Source organism: Oncorhynchus mykiss, chromosome 25 (assembly GCF_057628025.1).
Source record: "Oncorhynchus mykiss isolate SJ-2025 chromosome 25, ASM5762802v1, whole genome shotgun sequence".
Taxonomy (NCBI): domain Eukaryota; kingdom Metazoa; phylum Chordata; class Actinopteri; order Salmoniformes; family Salmonidae; genus Oncorhynchus; species Oncorhynchus mykiss.
In genome coordinates this window covers 46,794,274-46,819,739 of record NC_143046.1, presented here as the reverse complement: position 1 = coordinate 46,819,739, position 25,466 = coordinate 46,794,274, and the positions used below count along the sequence as shown (strand labels likewise).

General features: G+C 40.8%; 1 protein-coding gene across 1 annotated transcript; it reads right to left on the bottom strand.

Annotated features, from left to right (window-relative positions):
• Nucleotides 1-3,923: 3,923 nt before the first annotated feature.
• LOC110505218 (bromo adjacent homology domain-containing 1 protein) lies at nucleotides 3,924-25,448 on the bottom strand. The gene is made up of 7 exons (XM_021584300.3): nucleotides 25,057-25,448; nucleotides 15,031-16,650; nucleotides 10,283-10,680; nucleotides 7,758-7,917; nucleotides 7,245-7,324; nucleotides 6,338-6,429; nucleotides 3,924-5,772 (listed from the first exon to the last, which is right to left on the bottom strand). Exons 2-7 carry the CDS (start codon nucleotides 16,628-16,630, stop codon nucleotides 5,583-5,585), a joined length of 2,520 nt encoding a protein of 839 aa, XP_021439975.3. The 5' UTR covers nucleotides 16,631-16,650; nucleotides 25,057-25,448; the 3' UTR covers nucleotides 3,924-5,582.
• Between the last annotated feature and the right edge of the window lie 18 nt (nucleotides 25,449-25,466).

Below are 25,466 nucleotides of genomic sequence, written 5' to 3'. Positions count from 1 at the left end.
TACCGGGCTGTGGATGCGCACTGGAGACACATTGCGTATCTCCGCAAAACACGCTCCTCACGGCGACTGTCTTGCTCCACCAAACCATCCACTCTACCTCATCACTCCCCTCAACCATCTCACAATACTCCTCACTCAGTCTATCCCAATACTCCTTTTCGCTCTCAAACTCTCCCCTTGGCTTCGGCAACCAACCCGTGTGCCCCCGCCCCCAAAAAATGGGGGGGGCTGCCTCTCGGGCTTCCTTCTTGGTCGTGAACTTCGGAGTCACCATTGGTCCTCCTGCGCTGCCTCCGCCTGCTTTCATGGCAGAATCCCTGCCATAACCTCCTCCCATGTCCATGATGTCCTCCACTCACTTTTCTCCCGGGCCCAGGATCCCTGCTCCTCCTGGCCACGCTGCTTGGTCCTTTGGTGGTGGGATCTTCTGTTACGTCCGTTGTTAGAAGGAGACAAAGGTGCAGCGTGGTTGGCGTACATTATATTTTTATTTTAAATGACACCAAAAAACAACAAAATGCAAAACGAACGTAAAGCTATATGCAGTGCAGAAAGCAACTACACACAAACAAGATCCCACAACTGAAGGTGGGAAAAAGGGCTGCCTAAGTATGATCCCCAGTCAGAGACAATGATAGACAGCTGCCTCTGATTGGGAACCATACCCGGCCAACAAAGATATAGACAAACTAGAATGCCCACCCAAATCACACCCTGACCTAACCAAATAGAAAAATAAAAAGGCTCTCTAAGGTCAGGGCGTGACAATTTTGGAGATTATTTCCTTTTCAAACAACCAAAAGTGAGCAGTTGTAATCTGAATAAAAGGATCAGATTACGTTACTGAGTTTAGGTAATCCGAAGGTTACGTTACCGATTAAAATTTTAGACAGGTAATTAGTAACGGATTACATTTAAAAAGTAACCTACCAAACCCTCAGTGGGAGCCATCAGAAGTGTCAACAAAAAGGATAATAAACAACACTAAATACACTAAAGGACACTAAACAACACACAACAGCACAACACTAAATCATTTCTACAACTCATTATAATTCAATCACAATGGATTTGTTTCCATTAAAAAACTGCCTGTGTTAGCTGCTGAGTTAGTGCAATGTCATTGGCTAGGTAGCTAGCTATGTTGTGCTAGCTAGCGAATATGCTAATGTTCACTAGCTAGCTAAACATTTGTCTATGGGCTGGCACTGTTGGTAGTGGATTATGCAGAGTGAATTAAACACTGTATTTGTCATCTTGCTAGGTAGTTATCGAGCTGTGGCCATCTCGCTAGTATCAACGAGGGCTTTCTACAAAATAGCAACATTAGCACAGCTACTGTAGCCAACTTGATAACATTGGCATCTATACCATGAACTAAGCAACACACACAGACATGCATTGCGAAACAACGCTACTGGCACCTTCTGGATAGAGTATTTTAACAAGGCCGAGTGGCTGACTACTTCAAGGTTTTGCTGTGTGAACACAATAAATATTGACTGCTGACACTCTGTACGGAGGTCATAAGTGCTGTCGGCAGGCAAACATTTGACAATCCTACCAGTGTGTCTGAGCTATACGGATATATATCCTACGCCAATCCTTCCATTATAGTTCAGAAAGCTATCATTATCAGACACATTTAATGTCTGGTAGCCTATACCACATGCCCTAGGATGGAGAAATACATTTCTACAGATCACATAATTTACTTAATTTCCGGTGACTATGACAAATTAATTGGCCACATCGAGAAAGACAATATTTAAATATCTTAAATGCAAATTATGTCTTTACCCTCCTTCACTCCCCCCAAGTCTGAACCGAGTGCACACCCAGACACAAATGCTAGATCCACAATCGGTGCTATGTGTGCACGCCTTAAGAACTGAGCATTCTGCTCTTTGGTACTTTTTTGATGGGGTCAGAAGGAAACCAGGCCACCAGCTTTTGTTTCCCGACCAAACTGACATAACAAGCGAAGTGGTAGCAAATTACATTTCTCGAAATACGGAAAAACAATATTACAGAGACCTTGAATTAGCCTCAAGAGCATCCGGAAATAAAATGCACTCTAAGTCGCAAACGATTGAATCAATGGACCAATGTTTTTTCTAAAGAAAGCGAAGACAGCCTCTCCAAATTGAAGATCTTAAGGACAGCTGAAAATGGGATGAGTGACCTTGCAGGTGTACTCCATTTTCTTGCAGGTGTACTCTATCTCAAGTGTAGATAGAGTTCCACTGTCATTGACTTAAACTGTGTACAACATCTGTGCACGGAAACAGACCGACTGAAGTCAATTTTCACTGGGGAACTTGTAAAAGTATTTCACTGCAGTAGCCTGCGAGGAAATAGGGGAATGAACACACATGGACACATACACAAGTCAGGGAACATGCACACAGACACACACACAAACAACCCCAAGGTAATAGATCAATACAGTACAAGGCGATTAAACTGTAAGTAGTTTACCCTTAATAAGCTTTTATCAAACATGCAGGCTGTTAGACATGCAAATGGAGTTAGGTTAAAGGGTTAAGGTTAGGGGAAGGGTTAACTAGCATGCTAAGTAGCTGCAAAGTTGCTAATAAGCTAAAGTTGTCCGTAATGAGAGAAAATCATTTGTGTTGCTAGACATTCGCGTTATAAGCCCAACCAACCGTCCTCCTATTGTTTCTGTCTTAACCTACTGTCTTTATCTGTGATTGAAATTAAATGTATACAAAATTGTCTAATGCACACAGCTTTGTGTGCCTGTCACGAAGTTCCAATAAGCAACTTGTGTCTATTTCACAATAATCTGTGATACTGGGTTGCTAATTACTATATTGGATCTCCAAGAGTCCTTGAACCCCCCATCTCCTGATCCACTCAATAAGAATATATGAATGGCCACCATTAATTCACAAGGAAAGGTGGATTACACATTAAAGTGGCATAAGACATCAAAGGGCTGTTGTAAGCACGGGGCATTACCTTTTTGTGACACTCAAAAAGGTGTCATGAGGTAACTATGAAAGGTCAACATATGGTAAAACAGTACCTTTTATCGTTCCAATATTTTATCGGATTTGAGGATCAATATTAATTAAATTAATGTAAACTTCTGTGTCCGTACATATCAGTTGTCTCAAAGAAGAAGTGCTGATCTTGGATCAGCTTGTCCCGTCCATGTAACCTTATTCACTGTAATCTAAAAGCCAAAACTGATCCTTAAACTACTCCTACTCTGAGACGCTTGATACATACGGCCTATGGAGACATCCATTATTGTATTTGTCAGAAGACAAAATTATGTTGAATGAAACACTGAAAGCAGACCTAGCAGGACACCATGTGGTGGGTTTGTCTTAGTACGCTTCTCAGGTTGTTCAACAGCTCATCTCACCAGGAGAAAGTTAAAGAGCAATTCCACCACTTTCCAACCTCATATTCATAATCTACAGCACCAAACCAGTATCTATGATCTGTGGTTAAAAAGATAATAAGAAAGGTCCTAACAAATGCCTCTCTGTAACCACCTTTCATCCAGTTTTTAAATGCGAAGGAAGTCATACCATAAGAGAGGGTATTTTCTTGCTCCCCACATCACTTTGAATTTCATAGTGTTTGAAAATCAGTTTTAAACTTTGTAGAACTTTGTAACTTTATGTAATTTTTCTATAAAACCTTTTTATTTTTTATTTTTTACATACGTTGACACGGGTATGGTGCTGGAGATAATGAAAATGAGGTTGAAAAGTGGTGGAGTTGCCCTTTAAAAGCAGAAAGATTTTTATTAGAAAGTCAACTCCGTTCAGGAGCTAAATGAGAGTAAGTTACTGATGTTAATTTGTAAGAACTTGACACAATGTCATGCACATGCAAAGATTAGTCAGACTGACTTTGCAATCTCGTCAAATTAAACTCTTGGATTCAAAATCATATATTATTTATTCCATTTAAATATTGTTTTATATTAAACAGGTCCATGTTAAATGATACAAACACTGCTATGAATATCCTTTCCAAGAATTCCCAGAAACTCCATGCTAAAACTTGTAACATATGCACATAAGAAATATGGAATTCAGAGTTTTCTACACCGGGGAATAAGTTGAATTTGACATTTTACACTCCTTTCTATTCCCTTTTGGTAAATCCATTTGTTATCAATTAACAGAATTTACCAGAAAAAAATGGCATTTAAAAAATACATAAAATAACAATAATGTTGTCCTACTTTTCTTGGAAAGTAGTCAGTTGCACAAGTGAAAGCATTCAACTAAAATGTGTCTTCCACAGGGGATGCCTTAATCGACGTCATCGGCGCCCGGGAAGCAGTTATTGTTGGGGGTTAACTACCTTGCTCAAGGGCAATGAACACTTGTTCATTGGTCAATTCAAGGCAGGGTAGTAGGGCAAAAACATTATCTTGGGGTGGACCTTCCAGTTAAGAGCATTCATATGCTGAATAAAAAAAAACAGTCCTTTCCTTTCTGCCCTCCATTTGCACGTTCATGCACGCCTCCACCATATGCACAAATGTCCAAAACTGAGGGAGTTAAAATGATCAAAGTGATAGCCACAACACGCAGCGCAATATGTTTGGAGTTTGCGCAATATGCATTAATTTGTGTCTGATTTTGAGCAAATACCAAATAAATTACCTCAAAAATTCTATGTAATCTGTTAACTGTTACTGAGGTTTATATCTTCTAAGACAACAAGGGGAATTTGTTCATTAGAATTTCCTGCTCATGTAATTATTTAAATTAGTATTTAAATGTGAAACATGAATTGCACGATTCAAGTCACAAGTGTGTACCAAAGTTGATGGGTTTATTTCATCAGCTCTCCACTCTAGAAGTCCCCCTAGGAATTTCTTCAGCAGCCCATGACAATGGAGGGCATGACAACGGAGGACACCTCTGAGTGAGTTGGTAGGGGCGATTCACAGGTACTTTACCTCTAAGACAGTGCAGACAGCGAGTCAGTGTTGGCAAACGCCTGGATAATTTCTCGTTTTGAAAAGTCTAAATAATTCACTCTTAAATTACTTTAAAAATAAATGTGATTTTCTCCATATATAAATACATAGTTCTCTATGCACTTAAGCCAATTAAAATTTAAATTCAAGACTAAATCATTACAGATAAAAGTGTTAAGCCATCATTTAATTTATGAGTCATCCTGTTAAATCCGAAACAAGTCTTAACTCGTACCATCTGTCAACACAATACGTGACTACTAACCCACATATTTATAGGCAAAGGAATGGGATGATGCAAAAATAAAATCATCATTTGGCAAAGTAGTAAAAACAAAAAAGGGAATTTGTGCTTGGGATGATAAAAAACATTTCCTCATTGACCAATTGTGACCCACAGGACATTGAGCAAAAACACTTCCAGACATCGAGACTTACTCAGCCTAAAACTGTTGACATCTCACGCCCCTCTCAAAACAGAGTGGCTTGGTCTGTCTCAACTGGCGCTTTTGGTGAGGATTCTGAGGAAAGAACAAAATAGTGTATTTTTAACCTCTTCTTTCACTGTTTATATTCCTTCCTTCTACCACTGTCCTCACAAGTGCTACTGCAGGTTCTTCAGGATGCGCCCGTAGCGGAAGTCGTAGACGTGGCGACAGACGAACACCAGGTTGGGGTCGATGTCCGTGGGCACACAGCGGTGGGCAGAGGTGCCGTATTCAACACAAGGCCGTACCATTCTGGTGGCACTTTCAGGGAGACCCTTCCCGCGACATTTCACGAAGGCACAAAATCTGAAATACCATGTCAAGAAGACCACCCAAATGCTTAAATGGAAATTCCATGGTTTTTTAACCTCATTTTCATTATCTCCAGCAAAATACCAGTGTCTACATATGTGAAAACGGCACATTTCTATGTTTTGTAGAAAAATATATAACATTTAAAATATTCCTCCCGATGACCTCATCAGAAGTTAATAAACATTTGTGAAAACAGTGATTTTCAAAAACTAAGAGTTTTTGCATGGAGAGCATGAAAATACTGTTTTTCGTACTTTTAATACTACCTTGGGATGACACAGAGAAGCATTTTTTTCTTGTCTTTTTAATCACAGATCATAGAAACACATAGTTTTTACATATCAAGACACTGGTATGGTGCTGGAGATAATGAATATGAGGTTGAAAAGTGGCGGAATTGTCCTTTAACATCTTAGAATAGCTCACAGAGAAAAATAAAAGTGAACAAATACAATGCAACAGATATAATATAATACAATCCACTCAACATCATGTGGCTCCCACATCCTATTGATTCTCACGCCCAACTTCCATCAGCGAAAAACAGACACCTTACCTACAGTACTGTGCTAACGTCAAAACGTAGCACTTGTCTTCAATGCAGGCCACACTGTTCTGGTCCTGATGACGAGATGCAAAAATCTCATTCTGGAAACAAAGTCAGGTGACAAGACTGAAGAAAATGAACTTACTTATGAACCAAAACAAATATGTTTCAGCAATTTTACATATGCATGTATCATGTATCAAAATATGTTATGACTGAACTATCCCTTTAATATGAAGAGGAATCTCGCAACTATGTGTATCTGACATCATTACCAAGACCCACTTATACCATCAGGAAATCACACAGTCATGGGAGATCAAAAAAGTGTGTCTTGTTTTAATCCTAGCTAGTTATCCTTACAGAGGCTTTAGTAGAGCAAAGCAGTAGCTTTGGTCTTCTCAAAGCCTAGGGTATTAAAGTAGGGCACACTGCAGCAAAATGTTTTACAACAGGTCATGAAAATCAGGCCGTACCACTCTGGTGGCACTTTCAGGGAGACCCTCCCCGCTATGTTGGTTCAGTTAGTGCCTCCCTGTTTCAAAACCTTTTTTTCCCTACTAGCTCTCTCGCAGATCATTTCCACTGGGCACACATTGATTGAATCAACGTTGTTTCCACGTCATTTCAATGAAATTACGTTGAACTAACGTGGAATAAACGTTGAATTGACATCTGTGCCCAGTGGGTTGTGAATAAGGCTGCTGTTTATTATTTCTAGCCTGGGTGAACAAAGTCTGTTTGTTCCTGAGGGATATTGACAACGGGAAGCCTGTAGCCTATTTCTCCAGGAAATACATAATTCAACGGAAGCAATGTGTTTGCCATCTCATTCCCTATGGAGAACCAAGCTGCGGCTGGACAAACATTGTGGATTGCAGCCACACAGTATGAACTCAGCTTTCTGCAAACTCACCTCACAGTGTGTGCTGGGATTGCGGCCTCCCTGTGTGTGTTCTGGGCGGTAGTACCAAAACAGACTCATCATCATCTCTCCTAAGGATACACACAGACAGTGCAATTTTCAGAGTGATAAGAGGATAACTGAAGTTGTATCGAATTATGATGGGTAGGGATTCCATCCGATGATGGGTAGGGATCCTATTCATAATATTTCACGTTTTGTCACATTCTCTAAATGATTATGCAGCAAACAATGGTCTGTTTAACAAACCTTGGTTCAAATGGTATTTGTTTTCATTCTAATGTTTTGAGCATTTGATTCCTGCCTGGAACAAAATATGGGCAGGTTTTGTACTTTTGGGGCTATTCCATTAGTTCCATTGTGCAAGGCAAGCTCAATCTGAAGTATTTCAAACAAAATCAATACTATTTGAACCTGTGGGTCTATGGTTTTAAACATGGCTATAGTTTCGTTTTTCATCCATCTGTGTCAGTTTAGATTTGTGTAAAAAAGGCGGTGCCTCACCGGATTCTGAGTCCTCCCATAGGGCTGAGATTTTGGCTATGTAGGGCAGATACTTTTTCCTGGGGCCAGAGCGCAGCAGGACTGTGTCTCGAACCCAAATTACCTCCCCATCCCGTTTGACCCCTTCAAAACATTTGCGCAACACTGTTGTCTCTTCCCCCTGGAAACATATTCAAAATATAACCATTGTTGCCACATACTATTAGCAATGTTATTAGTACATGCAAGCACAAGCTAAGCACATGATGTGTAATAATATCATACATGCATACAGACAAAGTTTGTCTTTACAGTACTAAATATAATATTCTGTAGCCTACCTTACAAGGTACAACCAATATCTCTTAAAGGAATAATCCACCCCAAACCACTAATTACAGTGTTGAACATTGTTAAATAACACTAAAATGTGAAAACAATATTTTGGGGTGAAGAAATGTTTCATTTTGTTGTTATAACAAAGGTTGGTAGCAACATGTGAATTATTTTTTATTTTGTTGCAATGTGAAAATCGTTGTGGAAATCTGTTGCAGCTCAAGTCGACTACAAAACCAACATTGTAGCTAGCCCAGAGAGAGAGCATTACAATGTCGTTTTTGTAGTCGACTTGAGCTGCGACAGATTTCCACAACAATTTCCAAATTGCAAAAGAAGCTAGCAAACATAGCTACGTACAATAATACCAAAGTAAATATCAGCATGTAAAGTAGCTAGCTAGCTGGAAAATGACCTAAACAAATTGCTCTATCCATTTAGAAGTTTATCTCACTGATTTCAACTTGCAGTTCCTCTCTGCCCAGAGCAAGTGCGGAGTACATTGCTATGGGAACAACGGCCCTTTCACACATTTCCCACAGGCAAACAGGGCGCATTGCGAGATGGTACTTGAAGGAGAAACTGAATTGAACATTTGGTGCACTGTTTAGATTGAGCACATCTAATCAAAATATACTTTCTTGTGACGATATAAACGGTTGGATGTGTTCTAGACCAGTGGTTCTCAACTGGTTTTGCCTCGGGACCCAAATTGAACCAGGTTGTCTCAGTCGTGACCCAATATTTGAAAAAACATAATCGCCAAAACACAATCTGGAAACCTATACTGATCAAAAATATAGACGCAACATGCAACAATTTCAAAGATTTGACAGTTCATGTAAGTGAATCAGTCAATTAAAATAAATTGATTGATTTCACAGGACTGGGATATCTATTGGGCAAGGGTGCAGCCATGAGTCAGCCTAGGAGTGCATAGGCCCACCCACTGGGGAGCCAGGTCCAGCCAATCAGAATTAGTTTTTCTCTACAAAAGGACATTATTATAGACATAAATACTCCTCAGCACCCCCTCAGACGATCCCGCAGGTGAAGAAGAAGGATGTAGAGGTCCTGGGCTGGCGTGATTACACGTTGTCTATGGTTTTGAGGCCGGTTGGACGTATTGCCAAATTCTGTAAAACGAAGTTGGAAGCTTATGGTAGAGAAATTTACATTCAATTATTTGTCAACAACTTTGGTGGACATTCCTGCAGTTAGCATGCCAATTGCACACACCCTCAAAACTGCACATTTTAGAGTGGCCTTTTATTATTCCCAGCACAAGGTGCACCTGTGTAATAATCATGCTGTTTAATCAGCTTCTTGATATGCCACACCTGTCAGGTAGATGGATTATCTTGGCAAAGGAGAAATGCTCACTAACAGGAATGTAAACAAATTTGTTCACAACATTTGAGATAAATAAGCTTTTAGTGAATATGGAATATTTCTGTGATCTTTTATCTCAGCTCATGAAACATGGGGAACAAAACTTTACATGTTGCATTTATCCATTTCTTCAGTATATTTTAAATGCTATATTGATATTAAATGTAGCAATTACATGACAAGGGAACACCATTCCCACCCCTTTTATTGTCAATAATACAATTTTGCCCATATTTTTGATGAAGAATGTTAATAAACTCATAGTTTGAGACCACAAAATCAACCAAAATGGCACTGCTAATAGCTCTATATTAAAAATACTGTTATTCATTTTCAGAGAGAAAATTATTTTAAAATGTAAATTCATTATAATTTCTACAAACTTTCTACCTGGTGTAAGTCACTCAAGTTCAGACTGTAGTATTTATTCATAAAATCATTATTTTTTATTATTATTATTTTTAAATGACAACCGCAACGCATTCAAATGTTCCCAACAGTTGAGAATCGCTGTTCTAGACAAGTATGCCCATTCCATCTATTGGCTGATTTGGTGATCTGAGTGCAGGTAATTGTTTTAAAAGCATTATTGGATGTGATAGTGTGATCCCCTATCTCCAGTGACGAGAACCATGTACAGTAGCTATAATGCGTTCCTACATGATTTCCTGATTTCACAGACGGACCACTTAGAAGTTAAATCACTGGAATATTATCACTTTACCTACTGATTAAACATAGGCTTTCACCAAATTGACAGGAGTTTCATGATTTTTATTTCTGGGGGTGGATTATCCCTTTAACACAGCAACACGTACCACAGTGAAAACCTCCCTCTCGAAGGGCACGCCCACGGGCAGCCAACCATTGGTTGCCCGGCGACAGGTGATCCTCTGCTGCTTGGCAGCTCTGCAGGCTGCGAGGCTGGCGGGCCCCAGCTGCTGCTTGTCTTGAATGTGGGGGCAGACGGAACACGAGCCGCTGCTCACCCCAGACAGAGAGCTGCTGGGTGGCTTGGCACTCTGAGGGCACTCCCGGACCACCTGCAGCGGGACCTGCAGTTGGCTGGGGTCTGATAGAGAGGTCTGAAAGCAGGCCACTGATTGGGCAGCTGGGGGAGTGCTGGGGCTGGCGGGGCAGCCGGAGAGGGGCCGGGGTGCGGGGGAGGCTGGGACAGAGGAGGAGCTGTGGTCCTCTAGAGACGAGGAGTAGTCTTCTGTGGGGAGAATTGGAGCTGTCAGACACTGGAGTGACCAGTCTCGTGAACCCACACACATGCACCCACACGCACCCAAACATAGACCCTCACAAAAACTTTAGACTCATCCTCTCCTTTCCTGTCATGGTGAGCCCACTCTGTTTCAGCACCACTGATATAGAAACACCGACACTGCATGCAGTAGAGATTAGAACACTGCCTATCTGTATCCCCTGTATTAATTGTAGCTGTGAGGCACAAGGCTGAAACAGCAGGCCACAAATGCACATCAGAATGACAGAGATGTCCATTTATTGTGGTCTGATGGACCACAGACCGGCAGTGTGGAATCAGAGAACTGGTTAAAGTTGATATGATACTGTAATATACAAAGTGATGCAGTCAGTTGAGGTCAAAGCATTTTATGCACCTTTTTTTGTGAATAGTGTTTAGCCACCTATTACGCGAAATGTTTTTTTTTTTTTTGTATTATAGCATTTATGCTACTTGACTCTCATCTCAATCGGCACTCATTTACCACTTCTGTTTATTCCTGGAAGTATATTATTACATAATCTGATGCATGACTGGATCTGTGCACAAAGGTAGTAGAGACGCTGTATTGTACTCTAATGAAATGTAGAGTCTTTTTTTTTAACATAGGAATCAACCAAGCTGTGGGGCAGCTTCACCTGACCATTAAGACCAGTGCACAAAGGTAGTAGAGACGCTGTATTGTACTCCAATGTAATGTAATAATGTTTTCGGATTTTCACCCTCCAAACATTATTTCCTAAAGGTCTTAATGATATGTTATGTTGTGAATTTGAACATGAATTATTCCCCTATTTAAGATTACTCTGATGTTTTTTGTACGATGTACCCAATGATTAATGAAAACTTGCTCGGTAGGTCTATGTCCTCATTGTGGTTTTACATACGTGTTTAATAGATCTTATTTACACACTTTATTTGAATATTTGTGAAATGCATATTGTTATATTTGGTAACACTTGTTTTTCCTTCACCTTCAACCACTTTCGATGCGTGGAACGGATGTGGTTGGGGCTAGGTCTACATAAGGGTGCTAATTAAAAAAAAATAAAGCTCTGACGAAGGCTGTGAGGCCGATACGTAAAGCTTATTAAAGATCAGTGATACTATCAAGAGTAGTGTGCGGTTTCCTTTTTCCTTCATCATGTGTGTACAGTACCAAGCTCTGCTACAAAGATTAACAGACCCTATATAGAGGACCACTGGGAGCAATTGGGATTCCAGAGTAACTGATCAAAGACCACAGCTTGGCATCTCCGCATGAATACTACTCAGCTTCAGTAGTAAATACAGTACATTCTATCTAAACCATCTGTGGTGAATACTCATACAACTAGTGGCTAGATGCAGTAGGTAAGGAACTCCACTGACCATGTACGTTGAGTGGGGGGAGGGTCAAGGATGAAGAAACAAAGTTCAGCTCAGGACTGTGGATGTTAAACCCTACCAGGCTTTTAGACCCCACTGAATGAATCGGGAGAACATGACTGAACAAATTTCTTATAAAATGTTGATTCTTCCCTCCCATGTGATATTTCTTATTCTCTGTAACCTTTTCCTATAACTGCCATTCCTGTGAGGAGTATTCTCAAGGTCAAAACATAAGTATTCTCCACAGATTGTTGCTGGTTTGACTGATCGACTTAAAGGACACTGAGCCATCTCAAACATGTGGTTAACACCCTGCAACTATCATGGCCATTTCACATCATTATCACTGTATACATTCACTTCCAAAGTGATTACCGTCCTTGATAAAGATGAGCAAAAAAAGACTGTATAAAATAAATTTGACAAATACTGAGCTATATTGTAAACTAAAAAAAAGACATTATTTTAGACGAATACAATTGCTCAGAGAAAGAGATTTTGTTTAACAAGTGATAAGAATAAATCAAAAAATTGTTGGCAACCCTGTTTTTAATACTCCGGCAGCCTTCCCTTGCGAGGATAACAGCACTGAGCCATTTTCTAAAATGTTTTTTGAGATTGGAGACATATTGGGAGGGATCCTCTGTACAGAATATTCCCAGATCCTTAATAACATTTGGTCTGCGCTTATGGACTGCCCACTTCAATTCATTCAAACCAAAGGTTTTCAATGGGGTTGTCGTCCGAAGACAGAGATGACCATTGCCAAAATTTTGATTTTGTGTTCAGTTAATCCTTTCTTTGTAGATATTGATGTGTGCTTGGGGTTGTTGTCTTGCTGGAAGAGCCACTTGTTGCCAAGTTGAACCTCCTGGCAGAGGCAACCAGTTTTTTTGGCTAAAATGTCCTGGGACATTAGAGTTCTTGATGCCGTTGACCTTAACAAGGTTCCCAGGACCAGTGGAAGCAAAACAGCCCCATAACATCAAAGATCCACCACCATTTTTTTAAGTAGGTACCCAGCTAGCACATTTGGTTCCTAGGAAGTTGTGGGAAGATACATTTTTGGTTTCTCACTAGTTCTGGGAATGAAGCCATAAGTTTCCTGACTGGTAAAACTAATTTTTTTTGTTATGTTCTGAGAACTGACGTGAACATTTAGCCTGTTCTGTCAACGTTAATTCTTAGGTTACAGGTAGATTCTGATAACGTATTACTATGGTTCCCTGGAAGGCTTTATTAACGATCTGAGAACAGAATGTATAGGTTATTTGAAGCTAATTATTAAATTATGTTCTGAGAATATGTTTCATTAAGACTTTTAATAACACTGCTAGCTTAGGCTAACTGTTTTCTAGCTTAGGCTAACTCCAGGCACACATGGAAATTCATTTTCTTAGGCATTAATCATGGAAACACATTTATTTTTTATTGTGTCACTATGATTTGAACCTATGATCTTCTGTTCTCTAAAACATGGAATTAGTCCATTGCACCACCAGGATGGAGATAGCATGCCATGTTTTTTTTTTACTTATACAAAGCTGTTCATTTTAGTGTATTCAGACAGAACCCATTTAAAAGGAAACAAGTACTCATTAAGATCAGGTGTGGCCAATTAGTGGCTGAAACACTTAACAAGATAGAGGATCGAGATACATGTAGTTTTGATGACGCTGAGAACGGAATGTATATGTTTTTAAATAATATTTGTTGAACCTTCTCTGAACGTTACTAACGTTTTCTTATGGAAAGTTGTCTTAACGTTCTCAGAACAATTTGAGAACAAGACTTTAAATAGAACCATGAGGAAACCTATAGGAAATGTTATGCTGAGTTACTGACATTTCCACAGAAGGACATTGTTCCGAGAACATTAGAAACAATGTGAGAACATTCCCAATGTCAAACCAGTTGCATTCCTAAAACATTATCAACATTTTTATTAAATCCAACCATGTTTGAACTTTTAGGAAACTTCTGTAAAGTAATAAAATACCAAGAAAATAATTAACCACACTCTCACCAAGCTCTAAGAAACATTTGGTTCTCAGAATGTTATTTGCTAGCTGGGTATGAGTTTCTTTTCTGAATACACATCATGCTTTTGTCTCCAAACTCACCACTGGTGTGCATGGCCAAAGAGCTCTATTTTCATGTCATCTGACCATAGCACTGGTTCCAAACCAAGTGCCAATACGTTTAGCGAACTCCTGGCATTTACAATTGTTGGTTGCTCTTAATAATAAAGGCAACCCTTCCAAAGAGCATATTGGTATGGAGGTGGTGAATGTAATTCTCCAACTTTGGTCCTTGGTTTTTTCTTTACCTCCAGAACCATCTTCCTCACTGTGCGTGGGGACAAGATACACTTGCGTCCAATACCAGGCAAGTTTACCACTGTTCCACTGGTTTTAAACTTCTTAATTGTTGCCCAAAGAGTGGTAAGTGGTATACTAGTTTTTTTTGCAATTGTTTTTTCTCCCATTGCCTGTTTTTTGAAGGTTAACAACCATTTATTTATTTTCGTTTGTGGGTTCTTTGCCTTTTCACATGATGAATGACAAAGGGATAATAAATATGTGTGTACTACATCATTTTTATACCCCAGTGAAATAGGAAGCCATGGAAGGCCACAATACAGTTCCTTAAACTGAGATTAATTTTTAAAAGTAGAATGTTAATGCAGATTTAATTTTGTTACATCTTATTTATAATAATCTTTAGAGGTGCCAATAACTTATTTGTTTTACTTACTTGTTTAGCAAAATCTCTTTCTCTGAGCAATTGTATTTGTATAAAATAATAATTTAAAAAAATAAGCATATGATATAGCTCAGTATTTGTATAATTTATTTTATACAGTATTTTTGCTCATATTTATCAAGGGTGCTAATAATTGTGGAGGTGACTGTATTTATAGGCATTTCTGCCTCCCCTTACCCATCTTAATCTTGTGGCTGCAGCTGGAGCAGCCTGCATTATAACAGCACCTCCTGCTGGCTAGCGTCGGTACTGCTCTATATGCGTATCCACTGATTTGGCAGGATTCTCCATAGCAGTAGACCGGGTGGGCGATTCCTAAGGGTAGAGAGCCCTGTTGTGGAGCCTCGCTCAACGGGATGGGGGCCACAGAGGAGGGAGGGTAGGGCATGGGGATGGAGCTCACGGAGGTCATGAGGGTAGAGGAGGTTTCATGGTGAGAAAAGTGGACGTAGTAGCCCGAGAAACACGGGTAAGGGTGGGGGCTTATGGTTAGGGCATGTGGGTGGGCCAGGGAACGGGGAGAGGGGAGGTAGCTATTGGAGAGCGAACGCTCCTCAAGTTTGTCTTCACCAAAGCTCTTCTGGTTGAGGAACAGGGCCAGTTGGTGGCAATACTCCACTGACCTTTCTTGGGAGCAGCTGTAGAAAGAAGGAGTCAACTGCGTCTTGACCTGTTCCTCCTTCACAGACTTCATCGGGTAGCCCAGCAAGGCTCGACACTGGAAGCCAGATCTGATGGAGCCGTTCCCCCCTGTAATCCCCTCCCACTGGGGTTCGGGGTGGAATGACTCCCTCTTATAGAGATTACAGCATCTCTGAATCAGCTGTGGATGGGTCTGGTATTTCCCGTGTTGGAGTTTATGATACTGTTGTTTCTTTAGCTTGGGGTGCAGTGACTGTTTGGTCCTCAGTACTGCACTCATTTGCTTGCAGTTGGTCTTAGCCACCCGGTGTTTGGCTTTGAAGGAGGTGCTGGTGATCTTGAGCAAAGCAGCAGCGTTGAGACTGGCCTGACGCCGGGGGGTAGGACCGTACAGGCTCAGTAGATCCATGTCTTCCATCTTCATAGACTTTTTGTTTTGTTTGGAACTTCCAGTTACATAAATGTCTGATTTTGCCACTTTAGGACCCCTTGGGGTGTTGTGTCCCAAAATTACTGCATCTTTTGCCAGATTCCCATTGGACTGTAGCTTCTTTATGAGTCTGGCCCCTTGAGGATATTCTCTATATAAGAGCAGCCTATTCACAGCCTCTGCATTCAGAGAGGCTAGTCTCCGTTTGCGAGGCTCCACAACAGGTAATGTGCATAACAATTTTAATTGTTTGTTTAATTCCGGCAATTTCTGATAAGCTTTGAAGGTATTTTGTCTAGACTTGCAGGGCTTGGTCCTTCCACGCACCAGGTTATGGCTCCGTTCCTCTTTGGTCTCTATTCGACCCTTCAAGCAGCTCGCCTTGTCCTCATCACCACCCTCCTCCAGACGGGTGAGAAAGACGCGACAGTTGAGGGTGTCCCCCTCACATTGATCCAGTGTCCTGGCCCTGAGAGGGTACAGCTTCCTGTCCTTCTCCTCCTCCTTCTTCTCCACCACTCTCAGATCATTGCGCTCTTTCGCTCTGCCCCTCTTGATCTTCTTGGGCCTCCCTCTTTTTAGTTTTGGGCGATCAGGCCGGGCTCCCCCCACCATGGCCTCAGCATGTGGCACCCCCCCGAACTGCTCCCAGGAGTTACCGGAATGGTATCTGCTCAGAGAGTCCTTCTGTCGTGCATGGGTCATCACATCCCTTCATACAGACCCTGGGGGAGGAGACATAGAAATATCAATGAATGGGGAGAGTTTTTTTGCAGAAACTTAACCGACATGACAGTGAATGCACGCGCATTAAGAAAGTAAGGCTCAATACAGTTTTTATTATGGTACATGTTCGAGAGAGTCTCAGCTTTCCATAGTGAGGTCATATTAGTTTCTAGCCCAAACCATTATGACGCTATCAACACAGAGGGGATATGGGTTTTAAATTAGCCACACAGTCAGAAGGGTACTGCTGCTGACTTCCATAGGATCATCTCAATAGATGAATTTCCCCTCAGGTGGACACACATACACACACACACATACACACACACACACACAATATTGAGTCATGGAAAGCAAAAACTTGCCCTATCCCATTGTGTAGTTCCAATCATGCTTAAGTTATTCGGCAGGTAGCTTAGCGGTTAAGAGTGTTGGGCCAGGCCTCCTGAGTAGCGCAGTGGTCTAAGGTACTGCATCGCAGTGCTAGCTGTGCCAGTAGACATCCTGGTTTGAGTCCAGTGTCGTCCGGGTTAGGGGAGGGTTTGGGATGTTCTTTTTTTCATTTATTTAAATGTTTTATTTGATGTATTTTTTATTATGAACACAACAAATACAAAAAAACAGAAATATACATTTTGGTGACCAAGCTTCCTGATGCTAAGTGTACATGTTATGCTATGCTATCGATAAACTTACACAAACACTTGGATTGCTTTCGCTGTAAAGCATAATCTCAAAATCTGAAACGACAGGTGGATTAACAAAAGGCTAAACTGTGTTTTGCAATATTGCACTTGTGATTTCATATTATTTGACTGTTGCGCTATGCTATTCAGCGGTTGCTGACGAAAATGATCCCGCTAACGGGATGGGTAGCGCCAAGAAGTTTTAACATTGAACAGACCGGGACTGTGTATTCAATGGAAAAAGATTCAAATCATATGCTTATTACAACCTCTTAGAAGGGCAAAGATACTACTTTAACATCTACAGTGCATTCGGAAATTATTCAGACCCCTTGACTTTTTCCACATTTTGTTATGTTAGACTTATTCTAAAATACTTAAACTATTTTTTCACCCTCATCAATCTACACACAATACCCCGTAATAACAAAGCAATAACAGGTTTAGAAATAATTGCAACCTCAGGAGGCTGAAGAAATTTGGCTTGTCACCTAAAAGCCCGACAAATTTTTACAGATGCACAATTGAGATTATCCTGTCAGGCTGCATCACCGCCTGGTACAGCAACTGCACCGCCCCCAACAGAAAGGCTCTCCAGAGGGTGGGTCTGCACAACGCATTACCGGGGCAAACTACTTGCCCTCCAGGACACCTACAGCACCCGATGCCACAGGAAGGTCAAAAGATCAACAACCAGCCGAGGCACTGACTGTTCACCCCGCTACCATCCAGAAGGCGAGGTCAGTACAGGTGCTTCAAAGCTGGGACCGAGAGACTGAACTGCACCGCCCACAACAGAAAGGCTCTCCAGAGGGTGCGGTCTGCACAACGCATTACCGGGGCAAACTACTTGCCCTCCAGGACACCTACAGCACCCGATGCCACAGGAAGGTCAAAAGAACAACAACCAGCCGAGGCACTGGCTGTTCACCCCGCTACCATCCAGAAGGCGAGGTCAGTACAGGTGCTTCAAAGCTGGGACCGAGAGACTGAAAAACAGCTTCTATCTCAAGGCCATCAGACCATTAAACAGCCATCACTAACACAGAGAGGCTGCTACCTACATACAGACTTGACATCATTGGCCACTTTAATAAATGGATCACTAGTCACTAATAATGCCACTTTAATAATGTTTACATATCTTGCATTACTCATCTCGTATGCAGATACTGTTTTAGATACCATCTACTGCATCTTGCCTATGCCGCTCTCTCATTGCTCATCCATATATTTATATATATATATATATATATTCTTATTCCACTCCTTTACTTATCATTTGCTTTTCAACAGGACAATGACCCAAAACACATTCAGGTTATGTAAGGGCTATTTATTCAAGAAGGAGAGTCATGGAGTGCTGCATCAGATGACCTGGCCTCCACAATCACCAGACCTAAACCCAATTCAGATGGTTATGGTTGAGTTAGACCGCAGAGTCAAGGAAAAGCAGCCAACAAGTGCTCAGCATATGTGGGATATCCTTCAAGATTGTTAGAAAAGCATTCCAGGAGAAGCTGGTTAAGAGAATGCCAAGAGTGTGCAAAGCTGTCATCGAGGCAAAGGGTGGCTACTTTGAGGAATCTCAAATATATTTTGAAGCACCTTTGGCAGCGATTATCGCCTTGAGTATTCTTGGGCACACCTGCATTTGCCACCACCATGATTCACCGTAGGGGTAGTACCAGGTTTCCTCCAGACGTGACGCTTGGCATTCAGGCCAAAGAGTTCAATCTTAGTTACATCAGACTAGAGAATATTGTTTCACATGGTCTTAGAGTCCTTTAGGTGCCTTTTGGTAAACTTCAAGCGGGCTGTAATGGGCCTTTTACTGAGGAGTGGCTTCTGTCTGGCCACTCTAACATAAAGGCCTTATTGGTGTTGTGCAGCAGAGATGATTGTCCTTCTGGAAGGTTTTCCCACCTCCACAGAGGAACTCTGGCGCTCTATCAGAGTGGCCATCGGGTTCTTGATCACCTCCCTGACTAAGGCCCTACTCCCCCAATTGCTCAGTACGGCTGGGAAGCCAGCTCTAGGAAGAGCCTTGGTGGTTACAAATGTTTTCATTTTTAAGAATGATGGAGACCACTGTGTTCTTGGGGACCTTCAATGCTGTAGAAACGTTTTGGTACCCTTCCCCATATCTGTTCCTCGACACAATCCTGTCTTGGAGCTCTACGGACAATTCCTTTGACCTCATGGCTTGGTTAGGTGTGCACCTGCCAAATAATATCCAATCATTTGAATTTACCACAGGTGGACAAGTATCAAGTAGAAACATCTCAATGATGATCAATGGAAACAAGATGCAACTGAGCTCAATTTCGAGTCTCATAGCAAAGGGTCTGAATGTCTAGTGTTGAAGTCTGAAGTTTACATACACCTTAGCCAGATACATTTAAACTCAGTTTTTCACAATTCCTGACATTTAAAAATTATCTGTTTTAGGATTCTCTCTGTTAGGATCACCATTTTGTTTTAAGAATGTGAAATGTCAGAATAATAGTAGAGAGAATTATTTATTTCAGCATTTACTTCTTTCATCACATTCCCAGTAGGTCAGAAGTTTACATAAACTCAATTAGTATCTGGTAGCATTGCCTTTAAAATATTTAACTTGGGTCAAACGTTTCGGGTAGCCTTCCACAAACTTTCCACAATAAGTTGGGTGAATTTTGGCCCATTCCTCCAGACAGAGCTGGTGAAACTGAGTTAGGTTTGTAGGCCTCCTTGTTGCACACGCTTTTTCAGTTCTGACCACAAATTTTCTATAGGATCTAGGTCAGGGCTTTGTGATGACCACTCCAATACCTTGACATTGTTATCCTTAAGCAATTTTGCCACAACTTTGGGAAGTATGCTTGGGGTCATTGTTCATTTGGAAGATCCATTTACAACCAAGCGTTAACTTCCTGACTGATGTCTTGAGATGTTGCTTCAATATATCCACATAATTTTCCGTCCTCATGATGCCATCTATTTTGTGAAGTGCACCAGTCCCTCCTGTAGCAAAGCACCCCACATGCTTCACGGTTGTGATGGTGTTCTTCGGCTTGCAAGCCTCCCTCTTTTTCCTCCAAACGTAACGATGGTCATTATGGCAAAACAGTTAAAAATGTTGTTTCATCAGACAAGAGGACATTTCTCAAAAAAGTGTGATCTTTGTCTCCATGTGCAGTTGCAAACTGTAGTCTGGCTTTTTTTATGACGGTTTTGGAGCAGTGGCTTCTTCCTTGCTGAGGTGTCTTTTCAGGTTATGTGTATATAGGACTTGTTTTAATGAGGATTTTGATACTTTTGTACCTGTTTCCTCCAGCATCTTCACAAGGTCCTTTGCTGTTGTTCTGGGATTGATTTGCACTTTTCGCACCAAAGTACGTTCATCTCAAGGAGACAGAGCTCTTTCCTGAGCGGTAAGTATGACAGCTGCGTGGTCCCATGGAGTTTATACTTGCGTACTATTGTTTGTACAGATGACATGGTACCTTCAGGCGTTTGGAAATATCTCCCAAGGATGAACCAGACTTGTGGAGGTCTAAAAATGTTTTCTGAGGTATTGGCTGATTTCTTTTGATTTTCCCATGATGTCAAGCAAAGAGGCACTGAGTTTGAAGGTAGGCCTTGAAATACATCCACAGGTACACCTCCAATTGACTCAAATGAGAAGCATCTAATGCCATGACATCATTTTCTGGAATTTTCCAAGCTGTTTAAAGGCACAGTCAACTTAGTGTATGTAAACCTCTGCCCCCCTGGAATTGTGATACAGTGAATTATAAGTGAAATAATCTGTCTGTAAACAATTCTTGGAAAAATACTTGTGTCATGCACTAAGTAGATGTCCTAACCGACTTGCCCAAACTATACTTTGTTAACAATAACTTTGTGGAGTGGTTGAAAAACAAGTTTTAATGACTCCAGCCTAAGTGTATGTAAACTTCCGACTTCAACTGTATGTAAATAAGGTTTTTCATTTTTTTTATTGTTGATAAATTTGCTAAAATGTATTTAAAAAAAATGTTTTTGCTTTGTCATTATGGGGTATTGTGTGTAGATTGATGAGGGGGAAAACAATTAAATCCATTTTAGAATAAGTTGTAACGTGACAAATTGTGGTAAAGTCAAGGGGCAAAACAGTGCTTTCCGAACACACTGTATGTTCTCTCGGGCACAGAACACTAGAGTAAATTGTTCTTCTCACTCCAGAGAAGCACAACTTTCCACAGAGGCCATTCATATCTTAGACTCACTGAAGCGATCATCCATGCCCAGCCCAGCCTCACATCTAATTTGCGCATATATGCACAAAATGTATTTCAGCAGATTTCGTGCGTTTTTGTGCATTTGTGCGTGGTTCAATTCGTTTGAAAATACACTAATTTATGTGCTACTTAATTTGTGCGAAAAGACACAAATTTAACCAGTAGGCACACAAGCCTTTGCAACAACCATATACGCGATACCTTACCCTAACCTTAACCCTAACCTTAACCATTCTACTAACTATACCTAACCCTAACTCCAACTGGACCTAACCCTAACCCCCACCCTACGGAAGGCCTACGCGCATATGTGTGGAGTGCACCCCCTCCCTTCCCCCCTCCGGTTTCCATGTGGAAGTGGATCAACCGACTCAAACCTAGAAACCAAACTCCTAGGTTGCACTATGCTTTCCACATCCGTTGACAAGCGGACCTAGACATCATGACCACACCACTCAATATGGACACATGGCAACCAACCGAGGACCAAACCTGCGTAAGGTGCGCAATTCAAGGAATTTTGCCAAGTCCTACATTGTGTTTAAGAACAAAAATGAAATACATGGCAACCAACCGAGGACCAAACCTGCATAAGGTGCGCAACTCAAGGGATTTTGCCTGATCCTACATCGAGTTTAAGAACAAAAATTAAATATAAACTATCGCGTCTATATGGTTTTTGAAAAGGCTTGTGTGTAGCCTACTGGTTCAATTTGTGTCTTTTCGCACGAATTAAGAAGCACATAAATTAGTGTCTTTTCTCACGAATTAAGCCAGAAAAACGCACAAAATTTGCTGAAATGCATTTCGTACATATATGCACGAGTTGATTGTGAGACTCTGTTGCCATGCCATACAATCCGGATTGAAGTATTTTTCCAATACTGGCCGCATGGAGATAAAACCTAAAAGCTGATATGATCCATAGTCTGCTTGAAAAACTCTAATAGTTACTGTCTGAATGGACATTCTTTAACGGCTTTCTCTTATGACAATTCATGTTTTCTATCATACAAATGCCTATCATCAATCGGCAACCATTCAAATGTTGGTGTGACTACTAAGCAAACAATTTCCTAACAATGTCACTCCCTGACCATAGTTTGCTTTGTATGTTCTATGTTTTGTTTGGTCAGGGTGTGATCTGAGTGGGCATTCTATGTTGGATGTCTTGTTTGTCTGTTTCTGTGTTTGGGCCTGATATGGTTCTCAATCAGAGGCAGGTGTTAGTCATTGTCTCTGATTGGGAGCCATATTTAGGTAGCCTGTTTTGTGTTGGGTTTTGTGGGTGATTGTTCCTGTCTTTGTGTTTGTTACACCAGATAGGGCTGTTTTCGGTTCTTGTATATTGTTCTATTTTCATCTTTATTAAAGATGTATTGAAATAACCACGCTGCGTTTTGGTCCGCCTCTCCTTCCCAGGAAGAACCCTGTGACAAACAATTAGCCTACCCACTGAAATCAATGCAGAATAACACACATAACTCTAAACTAACTAATCACCCCCAGTACAGGTAGTGGGAAATTCTTATGACATGAATGGAGATGGGGTTTTTTTTACGCACAAATGAATAACTGGTCTTAAAAACAATAACAGGACTACAGGAGCTGGATGTTGTATGAAATACCACATTGTAACAGTAGGCTCTATACACACCAACAATATGGCACTTTATGGGACCCCAGCCTGCCATTCTATGGATATAGTTGTCTGTTATTCACACAAATTCCTCACACATCGATTAGAACTGAAGTTTGATGTAGGCTACATTAATTGCCTTTTGGAATGCAGAATACCCCTTGTCTATATGCATCATATGCATGATTGCTAGCAAATGCAAGACTCTTAAAGACGTGGGTTCACTCAAACACATGCCTTTTATTGAGCCTTCCCTGAGTGCCGGATAGATGGGGTTTGCACATTTGGGACTACTCCATTGAGTCCATTGTGCCAAGCAAGCTCAATCAAGTGCAGTATTTGAAAGAAAACAAATACTAACTGAACCCAGGTCTGGTCCTTTCTTTCTTCACAATATCATTGCACTGGTTTCCTCAAATATTTTACAACCAAAGAGCAACCTTTGCAAACACCCACTGAGCCAAGAAATTAATAAGACATGACAAAAAAAAACAAATTGAACAGATGCCTGTGGTTCTGGTAATCTTGTTTTCATGTTATAATCATTTAATTTACAAATCAATACTAAAATGTGTATCAAGAAAATAATCCCAAAAATGCAATGTCATTTTCCTTCTAAAAACAAGCCAACTCTCTGCATGATGTTATTCCTTCTTCAGCATTTTCCTATTCTATAGCAGACGTACATGCAACCAGAATAATGTTCAGTTGACTTGATTCTGGACTGCATTTTTAGCCTTGCATTTCCAAACATCCCGCAATTTAAAGGGACATTATTTCCAGTGGACTCCGAGGACCATGAAATGCAATACATCAGAAAGACCATTTTTAATTAGAGATAATGAGGGAACAGAAGGGGGCACTTTGAGTTTCTGTCTATGGATGTCAAATCAAGTTGCTTCATTGGGATAAGAAAGCAGGCTATGGAACGAATGAAGTGTAAATGACGCACGTTTAAAAAAAAAAATATTAAAAAAGGAAAACTTTATGGATAACTCTTGGATAAAGAAAACAGTCATAATAATAATATTATATGGTTTATGATATGTCATATCATATTATTTTTAACTTGCAATAATGGGAGAGGGCGGTGGAAGACCATGGATATGATGAGAGAACCAGGTAGTCTAGCGGAGCGTTTGTTCGGTAACCAAAATGTCACTGTCGAATACCTGAGCCCGAGAAGGTGAACAATCTGTCGATGTTCCCTTGAGCAAGGCACTTAACCCTCATTTGCTCCAGGGGTTCTGTTCTACTATGACTGACCCTGTAAAACAACACATTTCACTGCACCTATCCGGTGTATGTGACAATAAAGCATATATATATTTTAACCGACCTTCCGTTACAGTACCGTTCTCAGTGCCGTTCTCATAGGGCGTATCACAGTCTCCGGCAGACTCCACAGTTCTGGATTTACCAGATTAATTTACCACCATGAGCAACGAGGCTATGAGTTTAGACCGCCAACTCACACGACTCAATGCGTGCTCAGTATTTAGATGAGCGATTAGCCTACTAATCGGACATTTAGCCTAACATTATGGTCAGTCATTATAATCCGGTTAAACCCAAATCATGAAATTGATAATGCACTGTTAAAAATCTGTTCTAAATTCTTGAGTTCGACTCCCGACACGGGCTATTCTAAGGCTATACTATAATATCAGAAGTAACGGTTCAGGTGGGTGCAGGCAAGGAATAACCATGACATCTGACTGCAAGCATAATAAAGCAGTTATAAACATGTTATTACAACGTATCTCACATAGGCTATACATTAAATATGATGCATTATGCGCTATATAATTTTACCTTAGGTCACGATAGATGGTCGATTTGAGTCCACTCTTACTTCAAATTACACCTTTTTATAAATGATGAACAGTGTCGACGTGTAATTTTGAAATAAAACGAGCACCCAATAGAGCTGAGACATGGTAAAACGGTGACCTACTTCCGAAGTGGCATGCTAGAGATAATATTCATGCGCTGCATTCGAGAGACTGCTGTTGCGCTGAGACAACGAACAGTATCGTTCCAAGAGCAACGATTTTCACAATGATAGTTTATTATCGAAGTATACGGACGTCAGAATGAACTACCAGTGGCCATATCAATCTGCTCTAACTGCGACGGAGATTATTTTCTGCACAAACTTGCTGCATGAATCAAACATGCTTCACGAGACGCAGCCGCCCAAGACTGAAGAAATCAATATCAAG